At 45.0% G+C, this 25,859-nt stretch overlaps 1 protein-coding gene across 7 annotated transcripts in view; it reads left to right on the forward strand.

The window, feature by feature from the left end:
• LOC138295844 (zinc finger protein 544-like) overlaps positions 1 to 25,859 on the forward strand; it is a 374,158-nt gene that overhangs the window by 18,881 nt on the left and 329,418 nt on the right. For all 7 annotated transcript variants that reach the window (XM_069234415.1, XM_069234420.1, XM_069234416.1 and 4 more), the window contains exons 4-7: positions 8,313 to 8,426; positions 21,483 to 21,596; positions 22,094 to 22,204; positions 23,883 to 23,999. In XM_069234415.1, the coding sequence (XP_069090516.1) occupies positions 8,313 to 8,426; positions 21,483 to 21,596; positions 22,094 to 22,204; positions 23,883 to 23,999 (456 nt within the window). The remainder of the gene's footprint in view (positions 1 to 8,312; positions 8,427 to 21,482; positions 21,597 to 22,093; positions 22,205 to 23,882; positions 24,000 to 25,859) is intronic.

A 25,859-nucleotide genomic window follows, 5' to 3' on the forward strand; every position in this document is an offset into this window, starting at 1 on the left:
CATCTGAAGGATTTTCACGTTCTCCAAGCTCTGTGGGGCCCCCTCTCAATAGGTCTCTTTGCCTCCCACCTCGATTGGCACCTGAAGAGGTTTTTCAGTTGGAGACCAGAGGCTCTGGCAACCAATGCTTTTCTGTAGGACTGGTCCCCTTTTTTGGGTTATGCCTTCTGCCCGCCCCCCCCCCCCCCCCCCCCCCCCCCCCAAACCCACCCCATAGGAAGCTGGCTCTGTATATACTATCTCAAAGTGAGAGATAGTGTGCACAGAGTCCAGGGGTTCCCCTTAGAGGTTGATAGTGGCAATAATAGATAATACTAATGCTCGATTGTAGTGTGGTCGAGCAGTAGACTTATCAGAGGGTAGTGTTAAGCATTTGTTGTACACAGACAGACAATAAATGGAAACACACGCTCAAAGACATAACTCCAGGCCAATAGGTTTTTATATAGAAAAATATTATTTTCTTAATTTATTTTAGAACCACAAGATTCAGATATCAAGTAAGTACATAAATTGTAAGGTACTTTGCATAGGTAAATATAGAACTTTGAATAAAAACAGTAATGTACACAGTTTGGCATAAAATGGCAATAAGCTATTTTAAAAGTGGACACTGCAAAATTCAACAGTTCGGGGGGAGGTAAGTAAAGGTTAGTTTGTCAGGTAAGTAAAGCACATACAAGTTCAGTCTCCGGGTGCATAGGCAGCCCACCGTTGAGAATTCAAGTCGACCCCAAACACCCAGCAACAAAGGGCCGGTCCGGTGTAGAAGTCAAAGAGGGGCCCAAATAACATAGGCGCCTATGGAGACGGGGCGGTGCTCCGGTTCCAGTCTGCTAGCAGGTAAGTACCTGCGACCTCTGGGAGCAGACCAGGGGGGTTTTGAAGAGCACTTGGGGGGGGGGGGGGGGGTTCCCAAACAGGCACACAAAGTACACCCTAAGCCGCACAGGGGTGGCCGGGTGCAGTGGGCAAACAAGGCATTGAGTTTTGTATTTGTTTCAATGGAGGCGATGCAGGCAGGGCACAGGGGGGCTTCTCGCGCCAGCCACAGACTGGGCAATAAGGAGGGTTGCCTGCTGGTCACTTCTGTACCGGTAGTTGGTTCCTTTCGGGCCTGGGGGGTTGCGGGTGAAGTGCTTCCTCCAGGCGTCTGGTTCTTTACCGGGCAGTCCCAGTCAGGGGAATCATCTGGTTTCTCTCTGCAGGTGTCGCAGTGGGGGTGCAGGGAGGTCATCTCAGGGTGGACCCGTCGTGGGAGCCGCCTGGGGGTCCTCGCTGAAGTGGTGGTTTCTCTGGACATGGGCCAGGGGCGTCGGTTGCAGAGTATTGGGGACTCGCGCTTCAGGAGTGAGGTGGGAGTCCTTTTTAAAGATGGTTTCTTCTTGGTTGTTTTGGACAAAACCGCAATCCACAGGAGTTTCTTGGTCCTTTGGGTTGCAGGACAGTCCTCTGAGTCGGCAGAGGTCACTGGGCCCACTGGATGCGTCGCTGTTCACGGTTCTTTAAATCTGGAGACAGGCCGGTAGGGCTGGGGCCAAAGCAGTTGTTGTCTCCTTCTTCTCTGCTGCGTTTTCAGGTCAGCAGTCCTTCTTGTTAGGTCGGCAGGAATCTGAGTTCCTAGGTTTAGGGTCTCCCCGAAATACTAGATTTAGGGGGGTGTTTAGGGCTGGAGGGCAGTCGCCAATGGCTACGGTCCCTGAGGGTGGCTACACCCTCCTTTTGCCTCCTCCCTTTGAGGAGGGGACACATTCCTAATCCTGTTGGGCTAAATCCTCCAAAGCAAGATGGAGGATTTTCTAAGGAAGGGATCACCTCAGCTCTGGACACCTTAGGGGCTGTCCTGGCTGGAGGGTGATTCCTCCTTGTTTTTCTCATTAAATCCTCCGGACTTGCCGCCAAAAGTGGGGTCCATGTCCGGGGGACGGGCATCTCCACTAGCTGGAGTGCCCTGGGGGGTTGTAACACCAGGCTTGAGCCTTTGAGGCTCACCGCCAGGTGTTACAGTTCCTGCAGGAGGAGGTGTGAAGCACCTCCACCTAGGACAAGCTTTGTTCCTGGTCACAGAGGGCACAAAGGCACTCACCCCATGTGGCCAGAAACTAGTCTGGAAGTGGCAGGCTGGCAGAGAACGGTCAGCCTAGCACTATCAGTTGGGCTGGCATGCAGGGGGCATCTCTAAGATGCCCTCTGAGTGAATTTCTCAATAAATCTCACACTGGCATCAGTGTGGATATATTGTGCTGAGAAGTTTGATACCAAACGTCCCAGTATTCAGTGTAGCCATTATTGAACTGTGAAGTTCGTGTTTGACAAACTCCCAGACCATATTCTCTTTATGGCTACCCTGCACTTATAATGTCTAAGATTTGGCTTAGACACTGTAGTGGCTTAGGGCTCATGCAACTATGCCCTCACTTGTGATATAGTGCACCCTGCCTTCGGGCTGTAAGGCCTGCTAGAGGGTGACCTCCAAATGCCACAGGCAGTGGGTTGAGGGCATGGCACTCTGAGGGGAGTGCCATGTCGACTTAGTCTTTTTCTCCCCACCAGCGCACACAAGCTGTGAGTCAGTGTGCATGTGCTGAGTGAGGGGTCCCCAGGGTGGCATAATACATGCTGCAGCCCTTAGAGACCTTCCCTGGCCACAGGACCCTTGCTATCAAGGGTACCTTTTACAAGGGACTTATCTGTGTGCCAGGGCTGTGCCAATTGTGGGAACAAAGGTACAATTTTAGGGAAATTACACTGGTGCCGGGGCCTGGTTAGCAGGGTCCCAGCACACTTTCAGTCAAAGCTGGCATCAACAAAATGCAAAAAGCTAGGGGGTAACCATGCCAGCTGTGGCATTTTCCTACACCCCATTTTTGATGATCCCAGGGTTTTGGCTCAGGTCCGTTGTCAGCAGGCGGCTCTTATTCTGGTATCTCCCCTTTGGAGAGCCCAGGCGTGGCTCCCGGTGGCTCTGGAGTTGAGCTGTGTTCCTCCGGTTATGATTCCGCACAGGAATTTCTAGTTCCTATGGGCCTACCCCGTCCTCTGTTCTTATCGAAGCAACTCTCACTGGTGGCATGGAGACTTTCTGGGAAAGATGGAGTCTCTCAGGTCCTTCGCAGGAGTCTAGCGATTTCGTTTTAAAGGCCTGGTTATCCAGCACCCATAATAGACATGCTTTTGCTTGAAAATTATGGTGTTCTTGGAGCAGTGAACGAAATGCCGATCCCTCTTCAGCATACTGTAGTATGGTTTTGAATTTCTTGTCTTCCCTGGCGTCGTCTGGTTTGGCCTACATGTTGGTCAATACCTATCGTTTAGCTATATCGGCGGGCATTTACTGGTGAAAGGTAAACCGGTAGAGGAGTTACCCGTTGTTTGTAAACTTCTCAAGGGCATTAGGTTGTCTAATCCCCCTCGTCCTTGCTATTGTACCCTTTGGGATGGCAACGCAGTTTTGAGATTCCTGGAATTCTGGCCAGCTGACATTTCTTTCTAGAAAGCAGCTTTCTGCTAAGCTCACTATGCTTTTGTGTTTAATATCTTGCAAATGAGTCTCTGATGTAAGAGCTTTAGATTTGACAGGGAGGGTTCCCCCCCCCCCCCCCCCGAAAGTGTGACTTTACCATTTCTCGCTGCACTAAATGCAAATCCAAATCTGTGTCTTACCCTTGTTTTTTTGACAACCCTAAGTTGTATGTAGTACAGTGTTTGAAGGCTTAAGAGATAAGTACGACAGAATTTCGTTCTGATATAGGGCAGGGCAGTTATTAATTTAGCTGGGTAAGCCATATCATCTGGTGACATCAGCTACTTTGGCTGGATTGTACGATGGCTCTTGAGCAAGGCTGGCATAGACATTTCGAAGTTCGGTGCCCACTCGACTAGGCCATGGCTTCTAAATCCTTTGCATTAGGTTCCAGGCTGGAAGACATTTTGTAGGAGGCTGGCCTGGTTTGTAGTGGGTGCCTAAGGTACTTACACCTTATACCAGGTCCAGTTATCCCTTAATAGTGAAATGTAGGCAGTGTTCTAGCAGCTTAGGCTGTCTCGAGGTAGCTGTAGCAGAGCAGGTTAGGCTGAACTAGGAGACATGCAAAGCTCCTGCAATACCACTGTAGTTACATGGTACTTACACACAATAAAAGACAATACTCAGTGTTACCAAAATAAAGGTAATTTATGTTAGTGACACAAGGCCAAAAATATCTGAGGCAATACTCCTTCTGGAGGTAAATATTATACACAATATATACACTAGTAACCAAAATCAGGTAAGTAAACAGCCATAGAATAGTGCAAACAGTAGAAAATACAATAGATTGCAATGGGCTAGGGAGCAACACAAACTATACTCTAGAATATTAGAATGCGAATCACAAATTCCCCCCTAGGAAAATGTAGTGTGTAGAGGGGCGCTGGGAGTGTAGGAAAACACCAAAGGTAAGTAAAGTACCCCGCCCCAGAGCCCAGGAAAGCAGGAGTAAAGTACAGCAAGTTTCCTCCGGACACACTCCAAGTCGTGATAAAGGATTTTGCAAGAACCAAGCAAGAGTGTAAGCAACAAACAATGGATTCCTGGACCTGAAAACCTGTGGAGAGAGGAGACCAAGTCCAGAAGTTGAAGAAGAGTCCAGGAAGGACAGGAGCCCCTGCCATCCTAGAAGATGGTGTAAAAGTGGATTCTCCAGTAAGAAGAAAAGTACCGAAGAGAACCAAAGATGATGGCTGCTGGTTTTTGCTTGGTGCAGGTGATGTCCCACATAGAGTTGTAGGATGCAGGCTGCTTGCGTCGCTGGATTCCACCAACAAGCCTTGGTTCAAGCAAGTATGCGGTTTGTGTCAATAAGGAGCTGCCTGGACCCAGGAGGGACCTGGGGGTCTGAACTCAAACTGAGGAGACAGAGGGGGCTCTCAGCACTTCAGAGAGCCCTCAGAAAACCGGGCAGCACCCACTTGAGTCCCAGAACACAGGGACAAAGAAGATGCAAACTGCGGTTGTCGCAGCACTACAATGGAAGGTGCCACTCCGCCTGAGAACAACTCAGGGAGCTGTGCGTCACATGATGGAGTGCTGGGGACCTGGACCACGCTGTGCATGAAGGATTCTTGGGAGAAGTGCACAGAAGCCCAAGGAGCTGCAGAAGACGCAGTGCATAGGGGTACTGTAGCAGCATGGGGAGGCAAGCTCTTACCTCCACCAAATTTGAACAGCTGGACCTTTGGACGGTCTGGGACACTTCGGTCCACCACCTGGGTTCAAGGGAGCACGCTTGTCGTTAGGAGAGGATTCCCTGAGTACCGGTAATCGTTGCAGAAGGGTGCCTGCAGAAGCAGGGAAGTGACTCCGTCACTCCACAGGAGATTCTTTCGGTTCTTCTGGAGTAGGGTGAAGACAGGCAGTCCTCAGAGCGTGTACACTTTGGAAACTGCTTCAAATGCTGGCTGGAGCTGAAGTTGCAGGTCACAGGAGTTGTCCTGGATATTTTGTTGCAGTTACAGCGGTTCCTGGAGCAGTCTGCGGTTGATCCGGCGGTCAGAAGCTGAAGCAGAGGATGCAGAGGAATCCTGGAGGAATCTTGCAGACCGAATCTGAGGAAATTCCCAGAGGAGAGACCCTAAATAGCCCTGAGAGGCGGATTGGCTACCTTCCCAGGTATGCACCTATCCAAGATGGCTAACGCCAGGGACACTCTGGAAGAGCTCTGGGCACCACCCCTGTTGTAGTGATGGACATGGGGGAGTCGTCACTCCCTTTTTTCTTTGTCCAGTTTTGTGCCAGAGCAGGGACTGGGGGTCCCTGAACCGGTGTAGACAGGCTTATGCAAGGAGGGCACCATCTGTGTCCTTCAAATCATTTCCAGAGTCTCTGGGAGGGCTACCCCTCCCAAGCCTGTAACACCCATTTCCAAAGGAAAAGGGTGTAACACCCTCCACCCAAAGGAAATGCATTGTTCTGCCTTCCTGGGATTGAGCTGCTCAGTCCCCAAGAGGGCAGAACCCTGTCTGTGAGGTGGCAGTAGCTGGGGCTGCAGTGGAAACCTCAGAGAGCGGGTTTGGCAGTACTGGGGGTCCATGGTGGAGCTCCCAGGGTGCATGGGATTGGCCCCCAGTACCATATTTGGAATTGAGGGGACAATTCCATGATCTTAGACACCTTACATGGCCACATTCGGAGTTACCATTGTGAAGCTACATATATGTATTAACATGTATGTAGTGCATGCTTATAATGGTATCCCTGCACTCACCAAGTCCGGGGAATTGGCCCTGGACAACGTGGGGGCACCTTTGCTAGTGCAAGGGTGTCCTCACACACAGTAACTTTGCACCTAGCCTTCAGTAAATGAAGGTTAGACATATAGGTGACTTATAAGTTACTGAAGTGCAGTAGAAATGGCTGTGAAATAGTATGTGCACTATTTCACTCAGGCTGCAGTGGCAGTCCTAAAGAAAGGTTTGTCTGAGCTCCTTATGGATGGCAAAAGAAATGCTGAAGCCCATAAGGATCTTCTGGAACCCCAGTGCCCTGGGTTCCTGGATACCCATATACGAGTGGCTTATAAGGGGGTCCAGTGTGCCAATCAGAATTGGAATATGGAGTCACTAAACTATAGTGACAAATTTGGTAAGTAGAGAGAGCATAAGCACTGGAGTTCTGGTTAGCAAAACTTCCAGTGACAGTTAAGCATACTGACAACACACATAGGCCACAAACTATGAGCACTGGGGTCCTTGCTAGCAGGATCCCAGTGAGACAGTAAAAAGACACTGACAAACTCTCACAAACAGGCCAAAAATTGGGGTATCGATGCTAGAAAGAGGCTACTTTCTCACACATTTTAAGGGCGGCCGACTGGTCGTCGTAATCTCCAAACACACACCCCTACCCCTCCGATCCTCTCAGTCAACCCCCCCCCCCCAACCCCCCGTACACGCACACACCCTCAGACACGCACCACGCATACACCCAATCAGTCACACTTGCATACACGCATACTTCCAGACATGCTCGTACACATTCTTACACACAATCACACTGACATGCAGACACGCACTCACTTTACCATTCTTACACTCATTCACTCACGCATTCACTCACCCAAACAACACAACACGCAGACACATTCACACACTCATTCAGATATTCATGCACACACTCAGACACGCACACAACACCCACCACCCTCCCCTGTTGGAAGCCCGACTAACCTTGGTCGAGGAGGTGTTCCGGCAGGCAGCGGAAAGGGTGCGCTGCTACCGCCATCAGCGCCCCACCATCCGAACACCGCAAGGCCATATTACTGGTCTTAAAACGGTTGGTGGCGTTCTACTGGCGTGGCGGTGCTGGTGGTAGCAGCGCCACCTTACCACCGTCCGCCACCATGAACACTGCCAGATTTCCACCCTTCTTGTGACGAAAGTCTGGCAGTGCTCATAACGTGGCAGCTGGATGTTAGCCGCGGTGGCGGTATTTTGGTGGCCGTCACCACGGCAGTAGGTAGTTTTTACCACCAATATCAAAATTACCACCTTAGTGTTCTGCTTAGCATTAATTTTGGGCACCATCGTAGATGTAAAAGAGCAAGATTGCAGAGACAACATGAAATGACCCCAGGTGCCTCAGGTTTTCCACAGAGTATTTGTTTTGGATGCCAAAGTGGAGATATAAAATCGAAATCAAGGACTGGTAAGATGTTTTCTGGACCCAGACGGTGGAAGGTGCCAAGTGCAGAAGATACCCAGGAGTGTTTCGGCTGTTTTGATGGCATCTTTACAGAAACATGGCTGATTTTAGGCACTGTGCTCAGGGTTCTCTGGGACATCGATAATATTAACAGAGCCTAGTTTTGTTGCAACCGCATGAAGGCATTTGATTGTTTTAATGGTTAGTATGGTGTTTTCCGCGTTCAAGCTGGCAATTAATCTATTTTAATGTTGAGAGATAACAGACAAGGTTTGGGGCTCAGGCATGTGCAATAAGTACACAAAGCCTGCAGATTGTGCACAAGCATCCAATCCCCCTTTCAGAGTTTTATTTGTACTGTACAAAAGATGTCCTTGTCTTCGTTTTGTTGAAGGCAGTGGGGTTAATAACTAACTGTGCAGGAACCTTGACCGTAAATGTATTGTACTAATGTCTGAGTAGATTGTTATGTCTAAGGTGCTCTGAGGCTTTCAGAGAGTTGGACAATGATTTGTTGCATGCACAATCAGTTCAAATTATTCAAGCAAGGCTGGGGTAACAGAAGAAAAGATTGACAATGTCTATACAATAATTGCACTGAGTATGACCTTTACCTGTCTTTTTCTAATAGGTGATGTAATAAACAGTGAAGACCTAATATTCAGGATTCATGCAGAGGAAAACCTACTTATAAGGAATCCGCTTGACTTGGAAAGAGACAAAAAAAATGACTGTGTCAACACAGGTGATCAATTCTGTTCTATGCTTGCATGATACAACAAATAATTCTGCCAAAAAATGAATGCTCTATGAAGGTGTTCAGTGATTGGTACCAGTGCACCCAGTCAAGGACTGTGAAATGGATAAATGTTCCTTCCTGTGAAGAAAAACAATATTCTGCTAATTACTTAGTACGGCCCTATACCCTAACTGGATCCACTTCTAAATAGAGACATGACTGACTCACTGTGTTTTATAAAGGGTTCACTAGTGTACATCAGCCCATTTGTACTAGTGCATTTTCTCTTATGTTCAGAATGGAAAACCTTCTGAAACATCAGGCCCTTCCTCTCCACTTTTGCCTAGGAAAGGGTTGCAAGCTGTACACAACAGTGTTTAACTCTCATGCTAGTGACATGTATTCTTCTCCAGTATTATGGTTGAGGAGCCTGGTCCTTGACCAAATCAGGGTCCTCTCATTCTCCACTAGTTACCTTCCATCTCCAGAAACACTGGATTGATGTTCAGCAAAGGCAGGAGTTATGAAATGACCATTGTTCCATGAAGTCTTCCCATCTTGTCTGTTTTGCCTCAATAAAAATTATGTCTCGGTAACTAAAAGCACATATACCTTGTGAACTCTGCATGGGGGGTTCAGGTTGATTCAATCTTTCTAACATTGATGTGCAGACAGGAGAAATGATTTTCATTTTCCCTACTTTTGTGCCTCAAATGTCAACGTTTCTTCAGATAAGGGATCATTTCAGAGCAGACAGACATCAAATTGGCCATTCTGTGCCATTGCTCACGATGACGGGCAACCACACTATACCAGTCCACACCTTAAACTTTTCATGAGATGAGATGGTTGTTAAAGTTCTCTTGAAAAACAAGATAAAATGAGAGGCATTTATTATAGAGCCATAATGGAATGAAAGATGAAAATGTAATTGAGGGTGAGATAGGAGAGGCAGGAAGCACATTAAAGGCGTTAGTAAGGAAGCAAGAGAAGAGTATGATGAGAGGTGCGACGGCTGTAATGAAAGATATTTCAAATGGTTTGCTGAGGAATGCGATGTGCAGTGAGAAGTAAGATAACTGATTAATGAGTCACATAAACGGTTGTTGTAGGAGAGAGATGTTAGCTGGATGAGATGTGCAAGTATACTAGAGCCTAAAATAATTTACTGCAGCTATACTCTGTCTCCCTTGATGTGAGAATGAGGCAGGTGTGGAACATACTGAGGAATAGTAGCCTAACTCTTAACGATGAGGAATGCAGGTTGAAAACAAATACATTGCACTATTTAGGACATCCATTAACCGGAGAAGGAATAAGACTGTAATAAAGATTCACATGATCCCACCACCTGAAAATTAGGAGTTAGTTAAGGTTCAGGAAATTGTGGAGATTTATGACACAGTTTATGCCACACATTGCCTATAAGATGTCTAAGATATAAGAGAGGAATTAAAAAAGCAAACTGTCATGGGTAGAAGGGTGTAGACTTGAATTTGAGGATGTGAAGAAAGGTCTTAGCATGGCAGCATGTTTGCAGAGCTTTAGTCTGAATTAAAAGATAGCCGTTATGTTTCACATTAGTACAAAAGGATTCAAGGCTTTGTTGTTGCAAGCAAGAGATGCAAATAAGCAGATTGTAACTTCAGTTGCTACTTGTCTAAGATGAGGTAAGGCCAGCTACTTACTAACTGAAAAAGAAACTCTGACTGTGTCAGTCATTTTAACCAGGAATTGCAGATGGGTAACAGCTTTGCAAGAATTTTCATTTGAAGTGGTGTATGTTCAGGAGAAAAAAATAGCATAGTAGGTTACATTTCTAGCATGATATCAGAATAGGAGAATGTGATGAAGATGTTGAATCAAGGTACGATATGTACAAAGAGAAAAATTACTTATTGCAAGTGGAGAGTGTGACAGTATGTGAAGATAGGGTGACATAGGCAGTAGCACCGAGGAATGACAAACGTTTTGGCTGGTGAAAGAAGACTTGTTGGAGCATGAGGAAAATTAGTACCTCCTGTGTCGATTAGGAATACATTGATTGAGCAGTTCTAGATGCCCATGTTGATATCAAACACTAAATGGATACGGAGAAAGGATTATTGCTGGTGGTCGGGGTTAGATGCACAAGTTGAAAAGATGATGTGAGCATGCACAGAGTGTGCACAAAGTGATAAGATCTACAACACATGGGCACCATATATGGTGGAAAATATATTGCCTAATTGTCAGTGGATAGATATTGCTTAGCACACTGGAAGGCCTGAGAGAGTAAAGATGGGGCTGTATGTTATTGTCTTAACTGATATGTATTTCAGATGGCCTGAAATCTCAGCATTGATGAGTGATGAGACTAGAAAGACTACGGACAGATAAGGGGTTGGAACTTATGCCAGAAAAATGGAGAGATTCTTAAAAGAAGAAATGCACCTTGTTCACCCTAAGTGAACAGAATGATTCAGACGCATAACAGGACACTAAAACAAGCGCTACAGATGTCTAAAGGGTCTAGTAAGAATTGGCAAAAATGTTATGAAGGAAGGTGCAAGTCTATAAAGTTTTGCCACATGCTATGATGGAGGGAATATCATTTGAACTCTTCCTCAACAGAAAACGTAACTCCTTGATGATCCCGGCTTGGGTTAATGAAAGCAGAGATGTAAAGGGGACATCAAAATGTGGTTAGAAATGAGTATGATAAAGCTGGAGCTAAGAAAAGTTTGATGTGATGAAGATGGTGAAGTGTGTGAATTGATGAAGTTGAGATTTCATGGAGGTTGTTGGGGTGGTGCAAAATTCTCTAAACGTCTAAAAGTAATTCAGCTTTTCACAGATGTTGTCAAGGCAGAGGTTTCAAGGGTTTGGAACATAAACAGGATAGTTAAAGTATGGCATTTTGTATGTGGTGCATGGGAAGTTGTGGAGGAAAGTGTTCCACGAAAAGGTGTCCAGAAGAAAATCTGCTTGTTTGAAAGAGTATAGGCCTGGTTTAGATATTGGTGGATGGGTTACTCTATCACAGCGGTGATGGATATCCCATCTGCCGAAATCTAAATCACATTCTCTCGTAGGGGATTTCCATGTATAGTCATAAGCACTGAATAGTTCCGCACGCCTGCGAAAACCCCAGAGCACTGTTCTGTAGTGTATTCTTAAGTGTAGATGTTTGCCTTTCTTGAAAAAAGGCCTGGTAATTCACTTAAGAATATCAATGTGCAGCCTATGTGAAAGGCTACAAAGGCCAAATTGTTCATTCTTTTGGTTGGTGAGAAAGGAAGCTGTAGTACAGATATACCTTTAAAAACGTATTTATTCTAGAAATGTAGTAAAAAACATGTTCTCTAACTTTATTTACAACTTCAAATGAGGATGAAAAACAATGCAGGGCAGTGTAGCCCATAGGCTGCCATTATACAGAATGTAAATAGAGCTGTGCCTTTAAGAAAAGAAAGTCTTCCTGTATCCCATCATGCACAGCAAAAGGTAGTTGCCTCAGTTCTTTTTTCCGGCTCCTTCTGACAGGACCCTGAAACATTGAGCTCTACCTTTTCATAGCTTTTTTTGACTAAAACTCAACTAAATCCTTTGGATTTCAATTTCACTTAACGTTTTTCATCTAGAGTGAACATTTTCTAGCTTTTCCTGTCAAATTCGGACAGAAACTTGAGGTTTTTTTTGCCATCAGAATGCCTTCTCTTTTTGATAAGTGCCCTAGCTGTGGCAGGAAAAAGGCCAAAACAGAGCCACATCAAGTCTGTATTATTTGCCTACCGTCAAGTCATAAACCTGATGCCTGTGACATTTGTAAAACCTTCTCCAGGAGAACTCTTCATGACAGGAAGAAAATCCGTCTTCAGGCAAAAGAGGACCGGAGACGAAGAGGACAATCGGCTACAGAGCGAGGAGAAGGTCAGTCTTCTACCAGGGCTCTCACTGTGTCCTCTGGAGCAGCTGCCAGATCTGCTCACAAGCGTCATAGGTCCCCGACGGCGTCAAGAGCATCGACGTCGAGACCAGGAACGACGCCGACATGCTCGCCATCGAGGACCGGCTCACCGTCGAGAAAGAGACATCGCTTGACGTCGACAGCCTTATCGCCGTCGAGACGGCGTAGACTCTCGCTGTCAAGAAGTTCCCGGTCCAGGTCACCGTCGACGCGAAGGGGAAGATCAACGTCAGTGAACAGTACTTGTCGTCGGAGACGATCACCGTCATCCCATCGACGTCGAGGGAGATCGCCGTCAAGGAGCTCTCAACAGCGAGAGGAGTCAACGCCGAGAGGTATTCGTCGGCTTCGTACTTCGACATCGAGGAGGCATTCAAAGAGACCAAGGAGGGTATATACCACCTCAGAATCCTCGGCCTCTCTCATTCTTTTACCACCTTCGCCTCAACCTTCTCCTCAGCCATCGCCTCTACCACAGACACCTCTGGCACCTACAGCTCCTCCGCCGGTACCTCTTTCAGAGTCCGCTCCAGTGACTCCTGCAGAATCCACAAGGTATTCTCGACATTCTTCGAGACGCTTTTCTTCATCTCGACATCATCATCGGCATGACTCAGTTCGCATGTCTCCTCGTTCCCACCGTAGACATTCCTCCTCATCCACAAGGGATTACTCTCCAACTTTATCTGACTCCCCGTCTCCGAGAGTTTCTCCCATAGACGATATAAACACCTTTCAAGAGGTCCTAATTCGCGGTGCTACTAAGTTGAACATCTCTCTGGCAGTACCCGCTCCAACAACCTCTGTCATTTTTGAGACACTGCACCAGCGTGCTGCTTCTAGGCCATTACTACTGCTGGTCCCAGGACTACTTGAACCGGCAATGGACATATTTTTAACACCGTCCACAGCTAAAACTGCTCCTTCCAGGCTTATAAAGAAATATTGTCCTCCGGAGCAGGACCCTTTGTTTCTGAGGGCGGATCCAGTGCCTGATTCGGTGGTGATCGTGGCTGCTAAGAAATTTCATTCCACGTCTCCGTCTTCTTCTTCGCCACCGGACAAGGAGAGTAGAAAAATTGACACCGCAGGCCGCAAAGTTTGCTCCACCATAGCCATCACTATGAAAGCGGCTAGTGCTACTGCCCTGTTAGGTAGGTATGATCGTGCCCTTTGGGACTCTGTGCTGCAATTTGCGGAACACCGATTTTTTTGAGATCGTAAGTGAAGGTGCCATGGTCTCCAATCAAGTGATAAGCGCGGCTGCAGACTCCTCTGTGTTATCCGCACATAATTATTCTCATGGAATTTCTTTGAGAAGACATGCCTGGCTACGCCTTACTTCACTTAAGCCAGAGGTGCAACAGAGGATACAAAATGTGCCCTTCTCAGGTTCCACTATGTTTGGTTCTCATGCTGACGACGAAATGTCGAGGATGAAAACGGAACTGGACACACTAAAAGCAGTGGGCATCGAGAGACCAAGAGAGCAACGGAAAACATTCCGTCCCTACCATCGTAGACTCTTTACTCTAAGATTTCAAACACCACAGTGGATGCCTTCAAGATCCCAGCAACAACAACAACATCAGAGAACCTTTTCGACCCAACGAAAGCAAACAAGGGGTCGCTCTACGCCACAAACTGCCCAGACAGCTCGTCAGGCATCAGCGTCTAAGCCCTGAATCCTCGCTTCCCCCTCCTCGGTTACCCACTCCGGTAGGGGGAAGTATCTCAAGTCATCTGGAAGAGTGGCAACACAACGTCAGACGCCTGGGTGTTGAATATTGTGTGGAATGGCTACTGTCTCAGGTTCATTAGCCCCCCGCCTTCTATTCCACCCAAACCGGTGAATCACCATCTCAACGCTCTCAAAGCGGAAGTAACAACCCTATTACCAAAGAAGGCAATAGAACCTGTCCCTATCAACCAGCAGGGAAAGGGAATCTATTTGAGGTACTTTCTGGTACCAAAGAAAGACAAACATGAGTTCCGTCCCATTCTAGATCTAAGGGTAGCCAACAAATGGATTCACAGAGAGAAATTCAGGATGCTATCCTTACACCAAATCTATCCCCATCTTCGTCAAGGCGATTGGCTGTGTGCAATAGATCTCCGCGGCACTTAATTTCACATTCCTGTGATCAAAAAGCATTGGAAGTTTTTGAGATTCCTCGTCGGAAAAAGTCATTACCAATTTACAGTGCTACCTTTCGGCCTCAAATCAGCACCAAGAACGTTTTCCAAATGCATGGCGGTGGTGGCGGCAGGCCATTTAAGGAAACATCGGATATTCGTCTACCCCTATCTAGACGATTGGCTCATAAAAGCATCCACATACCTAGAGGCTCAACTGCATTTCAACTGGACTCACCAGCTACTCCAGAGACTGGGCCTTCAGGTCAACCTCTCCAAATCCACAGCAACACCTGTTCAGAGGTTGCATTGCTTAGGCGCCATCATAGACACCACTCAAGGAAAGGTGTTTCCTTCGGAGGAACGACTGTTATCAATCCTCCAAAAGTGCCTGAAGCTCGAGAAAATGCCTCAGACCACTGCAAGAGCGATATCCTCTCTTCTGGGCTCGATGGCGTCTTGCATCTACCTCATTCCCAATGCTCGCCTCCATATGAGACCCTTACAGGAATGTCTAGAGGATCAGTGGTGTCAACTAGTGGATGATTGGGAGAACAGCATCCTTCTTTCTCCCCATACCATTCGATCTCTCAAGTGGTGGTGTTCTCCGAACAGTCTTCTGAAGGGGATGCCATTTCACCAACAGCCTCCAACTCAAACCATAGTCACGGATGCATCGCCGCTCGGATGGGGAGCTCATATGGATCACCTCCAAATACAAGGCACGTGGTCGCAGAGACAGCAACTGTATCACATCAATCTTTAAGAACTTCGCGCAGTCCATCTTGCACTCAAGGCATTCCTCCCCGCACTGAAGGCCAAAACTCTGCTTCTCCAGACAGACAACATGGCCACCATGTATTACTTAAACAAACAAGGGGGTACCAGATCCAGGACTCTGTCAACAGAGTCCCAAACAATTTGGCACTGGCTTCTAGCCAGGAACCTATCGCTAGTGGCAACTCACCTTCCGGGCATACAGAATGTCCAAGCGGATGCCCTCAGCCGAGCAATGGACGAAAACCACGAGTGGGTTTTGCACAACGACGTCGTCCGCTCCATTTTTTCCATGTGGGGTACCCCTTCTATAGACCTATTCGCAACCCCAGAAAATAAAAAATGACAAAGCTTCGCCTCCAGATACTACCATCCAGGAACATTGGGGAATGCCCTGTGGATAAACTGGTCAGGAGCATTTCTTTACGCCTTTCCACCGCTTCCCCTGATACCGACAGTCCTCCTCAAACTGTCCAACTCTTACACCAAGATGATTCTCATCGTTCCAGAATGGCCACGCCAGTGGTGGTTTCCAGACCTCCTTCACTGGTCACTCAAACCACACATCAGATTACCTTACCGCCCGACCTTCTCACAAAATATCGAGGCCAGATAACACATCCCAACCTCTCATCGTTGAATTTGGCAGCATGGCTCCTGAGTTAGTACAATATGGTCACCTGAATCTACCTCAGGACTGCATGGAGATTCTAAGGAGGCAAAGCGCCCTTCCACAAGAACAGCCTATGCCTTCAAATGGAGAAGGTTCTGCATGTGGTGCTTGGACAAGAACGTCGACCCAATAACATGCAGAGAAAAAGCTATTCTTCCATACTTGTTAAACCTGGCGAAGTCTAGTTTACAGTTGTCATCAATAAAAGTACACCTGGCAGCTCTAAAGGCATATAGGAAGAGTCCTTCCCAATCCTCTTTCTCTAAAATTCCAATCATAAAAGATTTCCTAGAAGGTCTGAAAAAGGTCTTTCCTCCCATTAGACGTCCATCTCCTCCATGGGAGCTGAATATTGTCCTCTCGCGTCTGATGCTACATCCTTTTGAACCAATACACAAAGCATCACTCCAGCATCTTACATGGAAAACTGCTTTTCTGGTTGCAATCACTTCAGCTCGCAGCGTCAGTGAGATCCAGGCCCTTTGCGCTCAATAACCTTATACGGTTTTTCATTCCTCAATAGTAGTATTGAGAACACATCCAAAATTTCTACCTAAAGTCATTTCAGACTTTCACGTAAACCAGACCATCTCAATACCGACTTTCTTCCAAAATCCGTCTACTCCTGCTGAGAGAACCTTACATTCCCTCAATGTTAAAAGGGGTTTAAAATTCTACTTGGATAGAACAAAATCTTTGCGCAAATCACAGTAGCTGTTTATTAACTATGGCCCATTTAGAACAGGTTTAGCCACCTCCAAACAATCCTTATCCAGGTGGATTGTTTCTTGTATCGTATTCTGTTACCAGTTAGCAAATAAATCCCTCGATGGCAGACCAAAAGCCCATTCTACTAGGGGGAAGGCAGCAACTGTTGCTTTGATGAGAAACATTCCTTTGGCAGAAATATGCAAAGCGGCAACCTGGAAATCTGTCCACACCTTTACTAAGCATTACTGCCTTGATTCAGATGCTAGGACAGATGCTCAGGTTGGACAGGCCTCTCTTGAGAATCTATTCGCGTAATTTATTGTTTTAGGTATTCTGTCTATTCCACCGCGGTTATTGGGATGGGCTTGCTAATCTATTCAGTGCTTATGACTATACATGGAAATCCCCTACGAGAGAAGGAATGGTTTCTTACCTGTAACTCCAGTTCTCTCGTAGGGGTATTTCCATGATAGTCATAAGCAACCCTCCCTCCTCCCCGGTGGAGTTGACATAAGGATATCCACAATAATAATAACGATATTGTTAATTAAAGGGATATTCAGGTTTCTTCATGTCATATTACAAGCCTACAAAAAGAACTGAGGCAACTGCCTTTTGCTGTGCATGATTGGATACAGGAAGACTTTTTTTTCTTAATGGCACAGCTCTATTTACATTCCTTATAATGGCAGCCTATGGGCTACACTGCCCTGCATTGTTTTTCATCCTCATTTGAAGTTGTAAATAAAGTTAGAGAACATGTTTTTCGCTACATTTCTAGAATAAATACGTTTTTAAAGGTATATCTGTACTACAGCTTCCTTTCTCACCAACCAAAAGAATGAACAATTTGGCCTTTGTAGCCTTTCACATAGGCTGCACATTGATATTCTTAAGTGACTTAACAGGCCTTTTTTCAAGAAAGGCAAACATCTACACTTAAGAATACACTACAAAACAGTGCTCCGGGGTCCCCGCAGGCCTGCGGAACTATTCAGTGCTTATGACTATCATGGAAATACCCTTACGAGAGAACTGGAGTTACAGGTAAGAAACCATTCCTTATGTCCAATTGGATTTAGATTTCGGCAGACAGGATATCCGTCACCGTTGTGACGGAGTAGCCCGTCCACCAATATCTAAATCTGGACCTAAGTGTAATGAGAATGTATTCAATAGAATTACTTTATATATGGCCATGTATCAAGATTACATTTAATTGAGTTACAACATCTATGTTTCGTTGTTCAAATTCCATATTATTGGAAGGGATATGTGTGGTATCATGAGGATCCTCCTTGCAGAACAAAGTGGAGTGTGGTGATAGATGAATTAACTTAGATAATGAGAAAAGTAGAACGTGTAGCGTGGTTGGACTAGATAGTTAAAGAAGATCTGGAGCAGAAGGATGCCTTTAGTGAAAGCGGCTTGTAATAAAGCTTAGACGGATTTAATACATGTATATTCTGTATCTCTATTATACTAATTTCACAACATAACAGTGACAAGGTACATGATTTATTGAGAGGTGAGGTAAAGATGTACAGAATGGCAAAAAACAAAAGATTATATTAGGTTAAGACAGTAGGTTAATGAGATGAAACATAGAATAATTCACTGTTAAAAATGGTGCAATCATAACTGAAGCAAAGGATGTAATAAATGGCAAATTAAAGGTTGAGATAATGGTGTGATGAGACGATGTAAAGTTTCAGTGAGAGTTGAGAATTGGTCTAAATAGATTACTATTCAAATATGTAATAAAAAGCAAGTTACAGCTAAAATGAGTTTTTAAAAAACCCTACTGTTGGACCCAAACCTGATCACCAAGTTCACCTTTAGCACTTGATTCTCAGGATGGCGAAGCCAAGCACTTCAAGGCTAACCTATTAGGTTAAAAATTCAGTATTCATTATCCCTTGAGAGGCAATCAATAACCTGTGGTTCACCAATACTTCAGTTTAATCAAAGAAAAATACTCTAATAACACATATACTGTCTCTCACTCTTCAATTCACTTTTTCTCTTTCTCTCTCTTACTCTCTCACTTTGGTTAAGGGTCCTGGTGGGAAATAGTGCCTTCTGTGATCTGGGGGAGCCTTATAACCCCAAAAATAGGAGCAATGCCACAGCGCCTTTCTTGTCCTTGATTGCGTTTTTGTGAAGTCTCTGCAGGCACCACCTAGGTGCATTACTGTTGGTGTTAGCAGTCCTGCTACTGGTGGTGTATAACACATGTCCCGCCTTACAAGTAAAGTTTGACTCCTGCTGCGTCCCATTACACGCGATATCTTCAAGCAGTGAGTGCTAATAACTTCAACCTCGGGTATATTGCAGCAGTGCTAGGTCATTTGGAGGTGCACTAGGGGGTAGCAGAGCTTGCAGTCATGAATATTTTGCAACTTGCATCTTCCTCTGAGCTAATCTCAAAGCCCACCTACCCAAACAAACAGGTGCGCACACCACGCAACAGCGGGTGACACTTTTGGTGATCTTGGACATCTCTTGACACATGGAATTTTTCTTGAAAGTCCACCCACATCGGACTGCTGTGGTCTTCCTAGTGCTTCAATAATTTGTGATGCAAGATAGCATAGTGGAATTCACTTCCTGTGGACTTCGAGGGCACCCTCAGCCACAGGATACCCCCCTCCACTGGGGAGACACATCCGAGCTTCCAGAACTTATGCGCAGTATCTGAGGGCCCAATTTGCCATAGTGTTGGGGTTATGCTTTGTATGAACACCCCCCAGCCTTTCCTTGCTCTGAACAGCATCTTTTTATTGCACGGGATAGGCCTATGCAGTCTACCAGCTCTGTCCCTTGAGGTAGGTTGTAGGCAACCCCTCCTGGCAGGCTTGTCAACTGTTCCCTGGGTTACTGGCCCTGAATCTGGCAAGTGTTGGTGGTCACAGTCGCAACCAGAAAATCTCCTAGTAAGCTATGATGTACAACCCCCAACACTTCTAGTCAGGAAATCTTAGAAGAGTGGCTGTTCTATCCCATCTTTATACGCAAGTTGCATACAGTCTTTGTGTGTTGTAGCAGTACAGTTATGTGACCAATTTTGGGTATTTCTGCATTCTTGCAATTTTCATGCACAGTGGTCTAGCTGTGGTTTCAGTTACAAGTGTGAGCAACTCGGCCGGGATGAGCTAGGAGTCTCCACTCAGGAGCAACCTAAAAGATGAACATAAAGGCAAGTGAGGCTGTCCCACGTGCATACCTCTCAACTTGTGAAGGATAGCTTCTTTCAGATATGTAGCACACTGTCCATGTGCCAGCACCTTTTGCCCTACCAGGTCTGTCATTTTTTTCATGCACCATATGTAGTTGGATTTCATTTATTCTTTTTAACTAAACTCGCACATCTGTATCAAGGTCTTTCAGCACTTCAAGAGGTGCTTGCGGCCTAATCACATTTCTGGAAGTCTGAGCCTCCTGTCAACATATGCACTTCAAGGCTAATCAAGAAGAGCTTGGTGTCAATTTTGCCTCTTCTTTATCCAAAGAGAGGCTTTGGCCATTGCTTTCACCATTGCAATTATCATTTCACTCATTTGAAATTATCCCTCCGAATCAGTGGACCTGGAGAAGGCACAACACCATTTTGACTTTTACTCAAACAAGAAAAAAACATGTAAAGACTGAGGCTACATTCAGACATCATCTGTTATGAAACTGAAACTTACATGCTCTTACACTTTGATGATCTGGTCCAAATGTATGTGATCTACAAAAGACCCTACCTCTTTTATGACTCTCTTAGATGGAGGACTTTGTCCAAGCCATTCTTCAACTCTTTAAGAACTCTCTACCCTCTTACCCCTAAAAGCTAACCAAGATGATTGTACCCAACCACTACCGCCCCTTCAGTGTACAGGCCTGTTAGCATTAAGGTAACTGGTATCCCAATACCTATGTTGTCTAACACAGCAGGGTTTGTTTATTTGAATACTACCTATATTTTAATTTTATGTGCCAAGACTTTAAAATCCGCTAGCTTTGCAACACTTGCAACCCCCAGTCATCTGGCACTATATTTAATACCAAGGCTAGTTTAGTTACTTTATCAACTCTTCCAGTGCCCGTGAAGACTACAGTTTTCTTACTATGACACAGAGCTGTTTCTGTTAAAAATAAATAAATACAAATATAGTAAAAGAGAAGCCATTTTCCCGTCATTTTGAAGTTCTGGAAGAAGATGTCGTTTGAGAGGCTGGCTACGTTTGTTTTTCTCTTTAACTACTAATCCTGGTCTTTTCTTAGACATCTTTTGCACTGAAAATAAGCCATTGCCTAGTAAACACTGCTGTGCCCCAAGTACCGTTAGTTCCTGAGGTCTGTGCTGCATCGAAGACTGCTTGTTTAATGTTTCAGTCAGAACAAAGTTAAATTTGAATGCATCATTTCTACCCATCCCTAAATATGGCACAATTAATTCTCACACTCTTCTGAAGCCCCCTTGTGTCCATCCCAACTCTTTAACCCCTACCCACCTTTACATATGAGCTGCTAATTATAAACAAGATTGCCTCCGTCTTGAAAGACGTGTTGTGCTATGTGTTCTGACTCAACGGATTTTCTACTAAACAGTTACTTGGGTTGGACTCCCGCTATCCCCCACATTAAAATACTGTTGTGTTAGGTTTTCAACTCTGTCACGTTAATTGTATGGCTACTGTCTGATGTAAAGCTCCTAGGCACCTGGTAGGTGCTGCAGCGCTGTGTAATAACACTAAACAAATAAACAGATAAGTTACTTACTCAATTACATTCATTGTTCTGTAGACTGAGGTTTTTGTGTGTCCTGTAGGCTATCCAGTTCACAATCCTGAGATTGGATTACGAAAAGATGCAGAGTCCAGTGCAAGTTTGATGGAAGAGCCTGGTGTGAAATTAAGAGGAGGCAGTGCTGACCCCAGTAGAGGTAGATAACGAAGATTAGGAATTGTTTATCAATGTTGGCAGTGTTCTGTGGGGGTGTGAAAGACCAATAACTGTTGCCATGTAGCTGGAAAATTAATAAATCTGGCTAACATAAGTTAGCAGTGCACAAAAGGACAATCACATTACGCTTAATTGGTAAAAATCATCCCTTTTCATGGGTTATTTTTTAACAAATTGTCTTTATTCAAACCAGGGACTAGTTTACCAGTTCCTAAAAGTTGCTTTATAAAGTTATACATGTTATTAGGTCTTCTTTGGAGCATTGACCTGTTCTGTGTGCTTCCCCCTTCCAATAGCCATTGCCTCTTTCCACTGTACCTACAGTCCTTGTTAAGTTTTGCGATATGCCATCTCCTGATGTGATTTATTTTACAGAATTGTATGTAGTGAAAAATGTTTTCTTCAACACGTTTATTGCCTATGTATAATAAAACTTTCTATATGTCATCATTTTCTGTGTATTTTCCTTAATATTAGGGCATGCAATTACCACTTCCCTTGTTTCAGTTTGCCCCAAAAAAGAGGGAGCTGATTATATAATGGACCGTTCTGACTGTGAGAGAAGGGAAAGCTCGGCTCCCCCATCAGGTGAGTAGTTATCCAGTACACAGCCTCAAGTGATAAAAATGATTAAATCAGTTTAAATCAGAGGTAATTATTCTGGGTACATGCCATTACATTGCTTATAAGGTGTCTGTGCCATTCCACTCAGGGACCATCCAGATGCAGATCATTCTGGCCCGGCCCTATTAGGGAGAGATTGTGCCAGACTGCCAAAACAGGTTTTCTGTCTGTGGGAATGCAACAGCCCTAATCGGGTCTCATCAGTGAGAAGTTCAAGTCCTTAAGGTGTTCCAGACTTGGTGCCCACAAGTGTTCAAAATAAAGCAACCTAAAGCTTACTTAAGAAGCCGAGAATTGCTCAGTGGAAATGATTCATTCAGTCAAACCTACAGTTAGTTACTCTGGTCTTCCTGCATTCTGTTGTTCTTTAGCTTGTCTGTGGTATTAAAGACCGCAACATTAAAATCCTTTTATGGCCCCTTAGAGCTAAGTGTCCTGCCTTTATTTACCACTCTCTGTGAACAATTTGCTTTTGTTTTTATGACTTTCCTTTTAACAGTGTTCCTTCATGACCATGCATTCTTTAGCCACATTCCAGCTGGAATATGTATTGCTACTTGTGTTTGTTTTTTAGGTGTGAGCGGTTTTGCTTCGCTCCCCAGACTATGCACATCTAAGTCTTAGTACTTTTTAAAAAAATTCTAATGCAGATCCTAGTGCAGATTTGACCTCGTCTTTCCAGTCCTCTCCTGAATACTATGATTTTTCTTTGCCATTCTCGAGATTCAACAGTGAGAACCTGACAAAGTTGTTACTGAATCAAAGTGTGAGTGAGTGGCTTGATGGAAGCTGGATTGCAGGTTGATGTAGAAATGAGTGCATAGCTGATGGTTTGATAAATGCATTGAGGTTGGTGGACCGAGGAAGACATGGTTGTTGGTGAATTGATATATCCATAGTTTTGAGAAAGGAAACATGTGATTGTTTTAGTGTGATCACGGAGGTGGATGAAGAATTAAAATGGGTGCTTTATAAATTCATGAACTGGTGGTTAAAGGGCTTAGGTGAGGGATTGTCTATTGTTGCCTTACTGTACCTAGCAGTATTTTAAAGTGCAGCTTTAAAAAAAACTCGGACACTGACTGCAAGGTACATATCTCACCAACTCCAAGATCATGAAATTAAAAACTTCTTTTAAGTGACCATCTTGCGCAATATAATTCAAAAAGTAAATTACATTATTAGCAGGGTTATTTTCCCTTCAGTACATTGTGTGGAGGGTTTTAGGAAGAAAAAAGTATTTATGCCAGTCAGTAATATAATATGCTCAACATCCCGATGCCAGCTACACTTGTCACTATAATGATAGCTATAATAATATGGAATTATTACACATCATGCGCCATTGATAAGAGGAAAAGGCAGTAGCTAAAGTTTACAGTGCACCGCATTATTTGCCAAACACTAATCGCGTAGTCTATTATTCTGCATTCGAACCTGACTCAGAAAACATATTTCCGTGTAAGGTTTAACATGAGTGGTGCTGAAGCACCAATAAAGCTAAACCTAAAACCTTTAAAATGTCATCTTTTGTTCAGTGTAGTTTTGAGATAGTTAGGTGTTCTAATGTATAAATTACAGTATTTTTCATTTAGAAGTGTATGTTGCTTTTTTTTTTTTTTTTTTTTTTCATCCTCTTCAGCTGGATATCCATATCCTAAAACTGACTTTGCTTTGCGCAACGAAGAAGCGGCCACTGTCTGTCTGATCGACCATTATGATGTAGAAGAACAAGAAATGAGAATGAATCCTATAAAAGGTAAATTGTGGAAGTGCTGCAAGTAAAATTTCAGAATGAATCACGAGTAACTATACCCTTCCCTCCCATCTCTGCAAGTGAGAGAAGCTTCTTTTTTAGTGTGGCATTAGCCAAGACCTTCTTGATTTTACTGAAATGAAATGTTAGAAATGGGGTCTCTAGTTAGGAGAGGTATACACCCTTGTCCAAATAGGGACCACAATTTTAGTCAGGGTAAGTCACAACACAATCCAAATTATCTTGTGCCCACTCTCTGGTAGCTTGGCACTGAGCAGTCCGGTTTAACTTAGAAGGCAATGTATAAAGTATTTGTGCAATAAATTATATAGTAAGACAGTGAAAACACCACAAATATACACCACATAAGTTTAGAAAAATAGATTATATTTATCTGAATAAAACAAGATCAAAACGGCAAAGATCCAATAAGCACAAACTGAAATATCACTTTTAAAAGGTTTAAGAGTCTCAATCCTTAGAAATTAACAGTTGTTTCTTTGCTGCACACAGTACCTGGGATGCGTCAAAAATAACAACGCACGGAGACTGCAGAGGAGGACATGTACGTTAAAATAAGGTTTTCCAGCACGGCACAGTTTCTTTACATGCTGCAAGGGTTTATGTCGTTTTTCAGCACGCAGTCTTGGTTCCTCACTGCGATGCGGGGATATTTTGATACCCAGGAACAATGCGTTGAAAATCTTTGACGCGCTGGAAGAAGGAGCAGGTGCTGCGTCTATCCGGTAGGCGATGCGTCACATTTCCCATTGCAGGGCAGGTGCTGCGTCGAATTTCCAGTTGGGAAATCGTGATGCGTTGTTCCAGTCGGCTGTGTGTTGATTTTTCAGCCGCAATGCCGGCTTTGCGTCGATTTCTGCAGGTGTTGATTTTCGATGCACAAGGAGTTTCTTGAAGAGGTGAAGTCTTTGTTGGCCCTGAGTCTTCAGAAACAGGAGGCAAGCTCAAGCCCTTGGAGAGCACTTCAGGAGGAAGGCAGAGTCCTTCCACCAGAGTCAAAGGCCAGCAGGACAACAAGCAGGGCAGCATTCCTTTTTCAACACAGCAGTCCAGATGAGTCCCTCGTGCAGCCAGGCAGCTCCTCTGACAGGGTGCAGGTGTAAGTCCAGAAGTGTCTGAGTTGGTGGGATCAGATATCTTGTTTATGTACCCAAAAATGCCTTTGAAGTGAAGGAAACAACAAAGAGTGATTTTGAAGTGCACAAGTTCCCCATTTAGCCCAGTCCGGTCTGCCAGGGTCCCTGTGGGGGTTATCAATCCTTTGTGTGAGGGCAGGCCACTGGCCTTTGAAATGTAAGTGTGAGACCTTCCACCCTTCCAGCCCATGAAGACCCATTCAGTATGTAGATGCGACTGAGTGTCCTGTGTTTGTGATTGTCTGGGTGAAATGCCCAAGGGTGCTGTCAAACAGCACAGACCAGATGTGGATTGGAGACAGGCTGTAAGGCACAGATGGTATTAAGTGCAAAGAAATACCCATTTTCTAAAAGTGGCATTTCTGAAATAGTGACAATAAATCCAACCCCACCAATAAGCAGGATTTTCTATTACCATTCTGGCCATACTAAATATGATCTGGTGGGGGCGTGGCCAAGATGGCAGCGTGAGCAGATGCGTTGGTCCGAGCTCTGCCGCCCAGGCCACCGAGATCACCTTGCGACCCCGGAATTTGCTGGCCCGTGGTGCCCTGCTGTAGCGCCTGGTGCTGTGGGATGCGGGGAGCCCCCCCACGGCCGAGACAGTATGATTCAGCGCCTGTTGTCGGCAGGCGGGGTGAGCGGCGGATCGGGCCGCGTGGTGGGCCTTGGGCCCGACGGCCTGTTGGCTGTGCGCGGAGGTGTG

Source organism: Pleurodeles waltl, chromosome 5, assembly GCF_031143425.1.
Source record: "Pleurodeles waltl isolate 20211129_DDA chromosome 5, aPleWal1.hap1.20221129, whole genome shotgun sequence".
Classification (NCBI taxonomy): Eukaryota; Metazoa; Chordata; class Amphibia; order Caudata; family Salamandridae; genus Pleurodeles; species Pleurodeles waltl.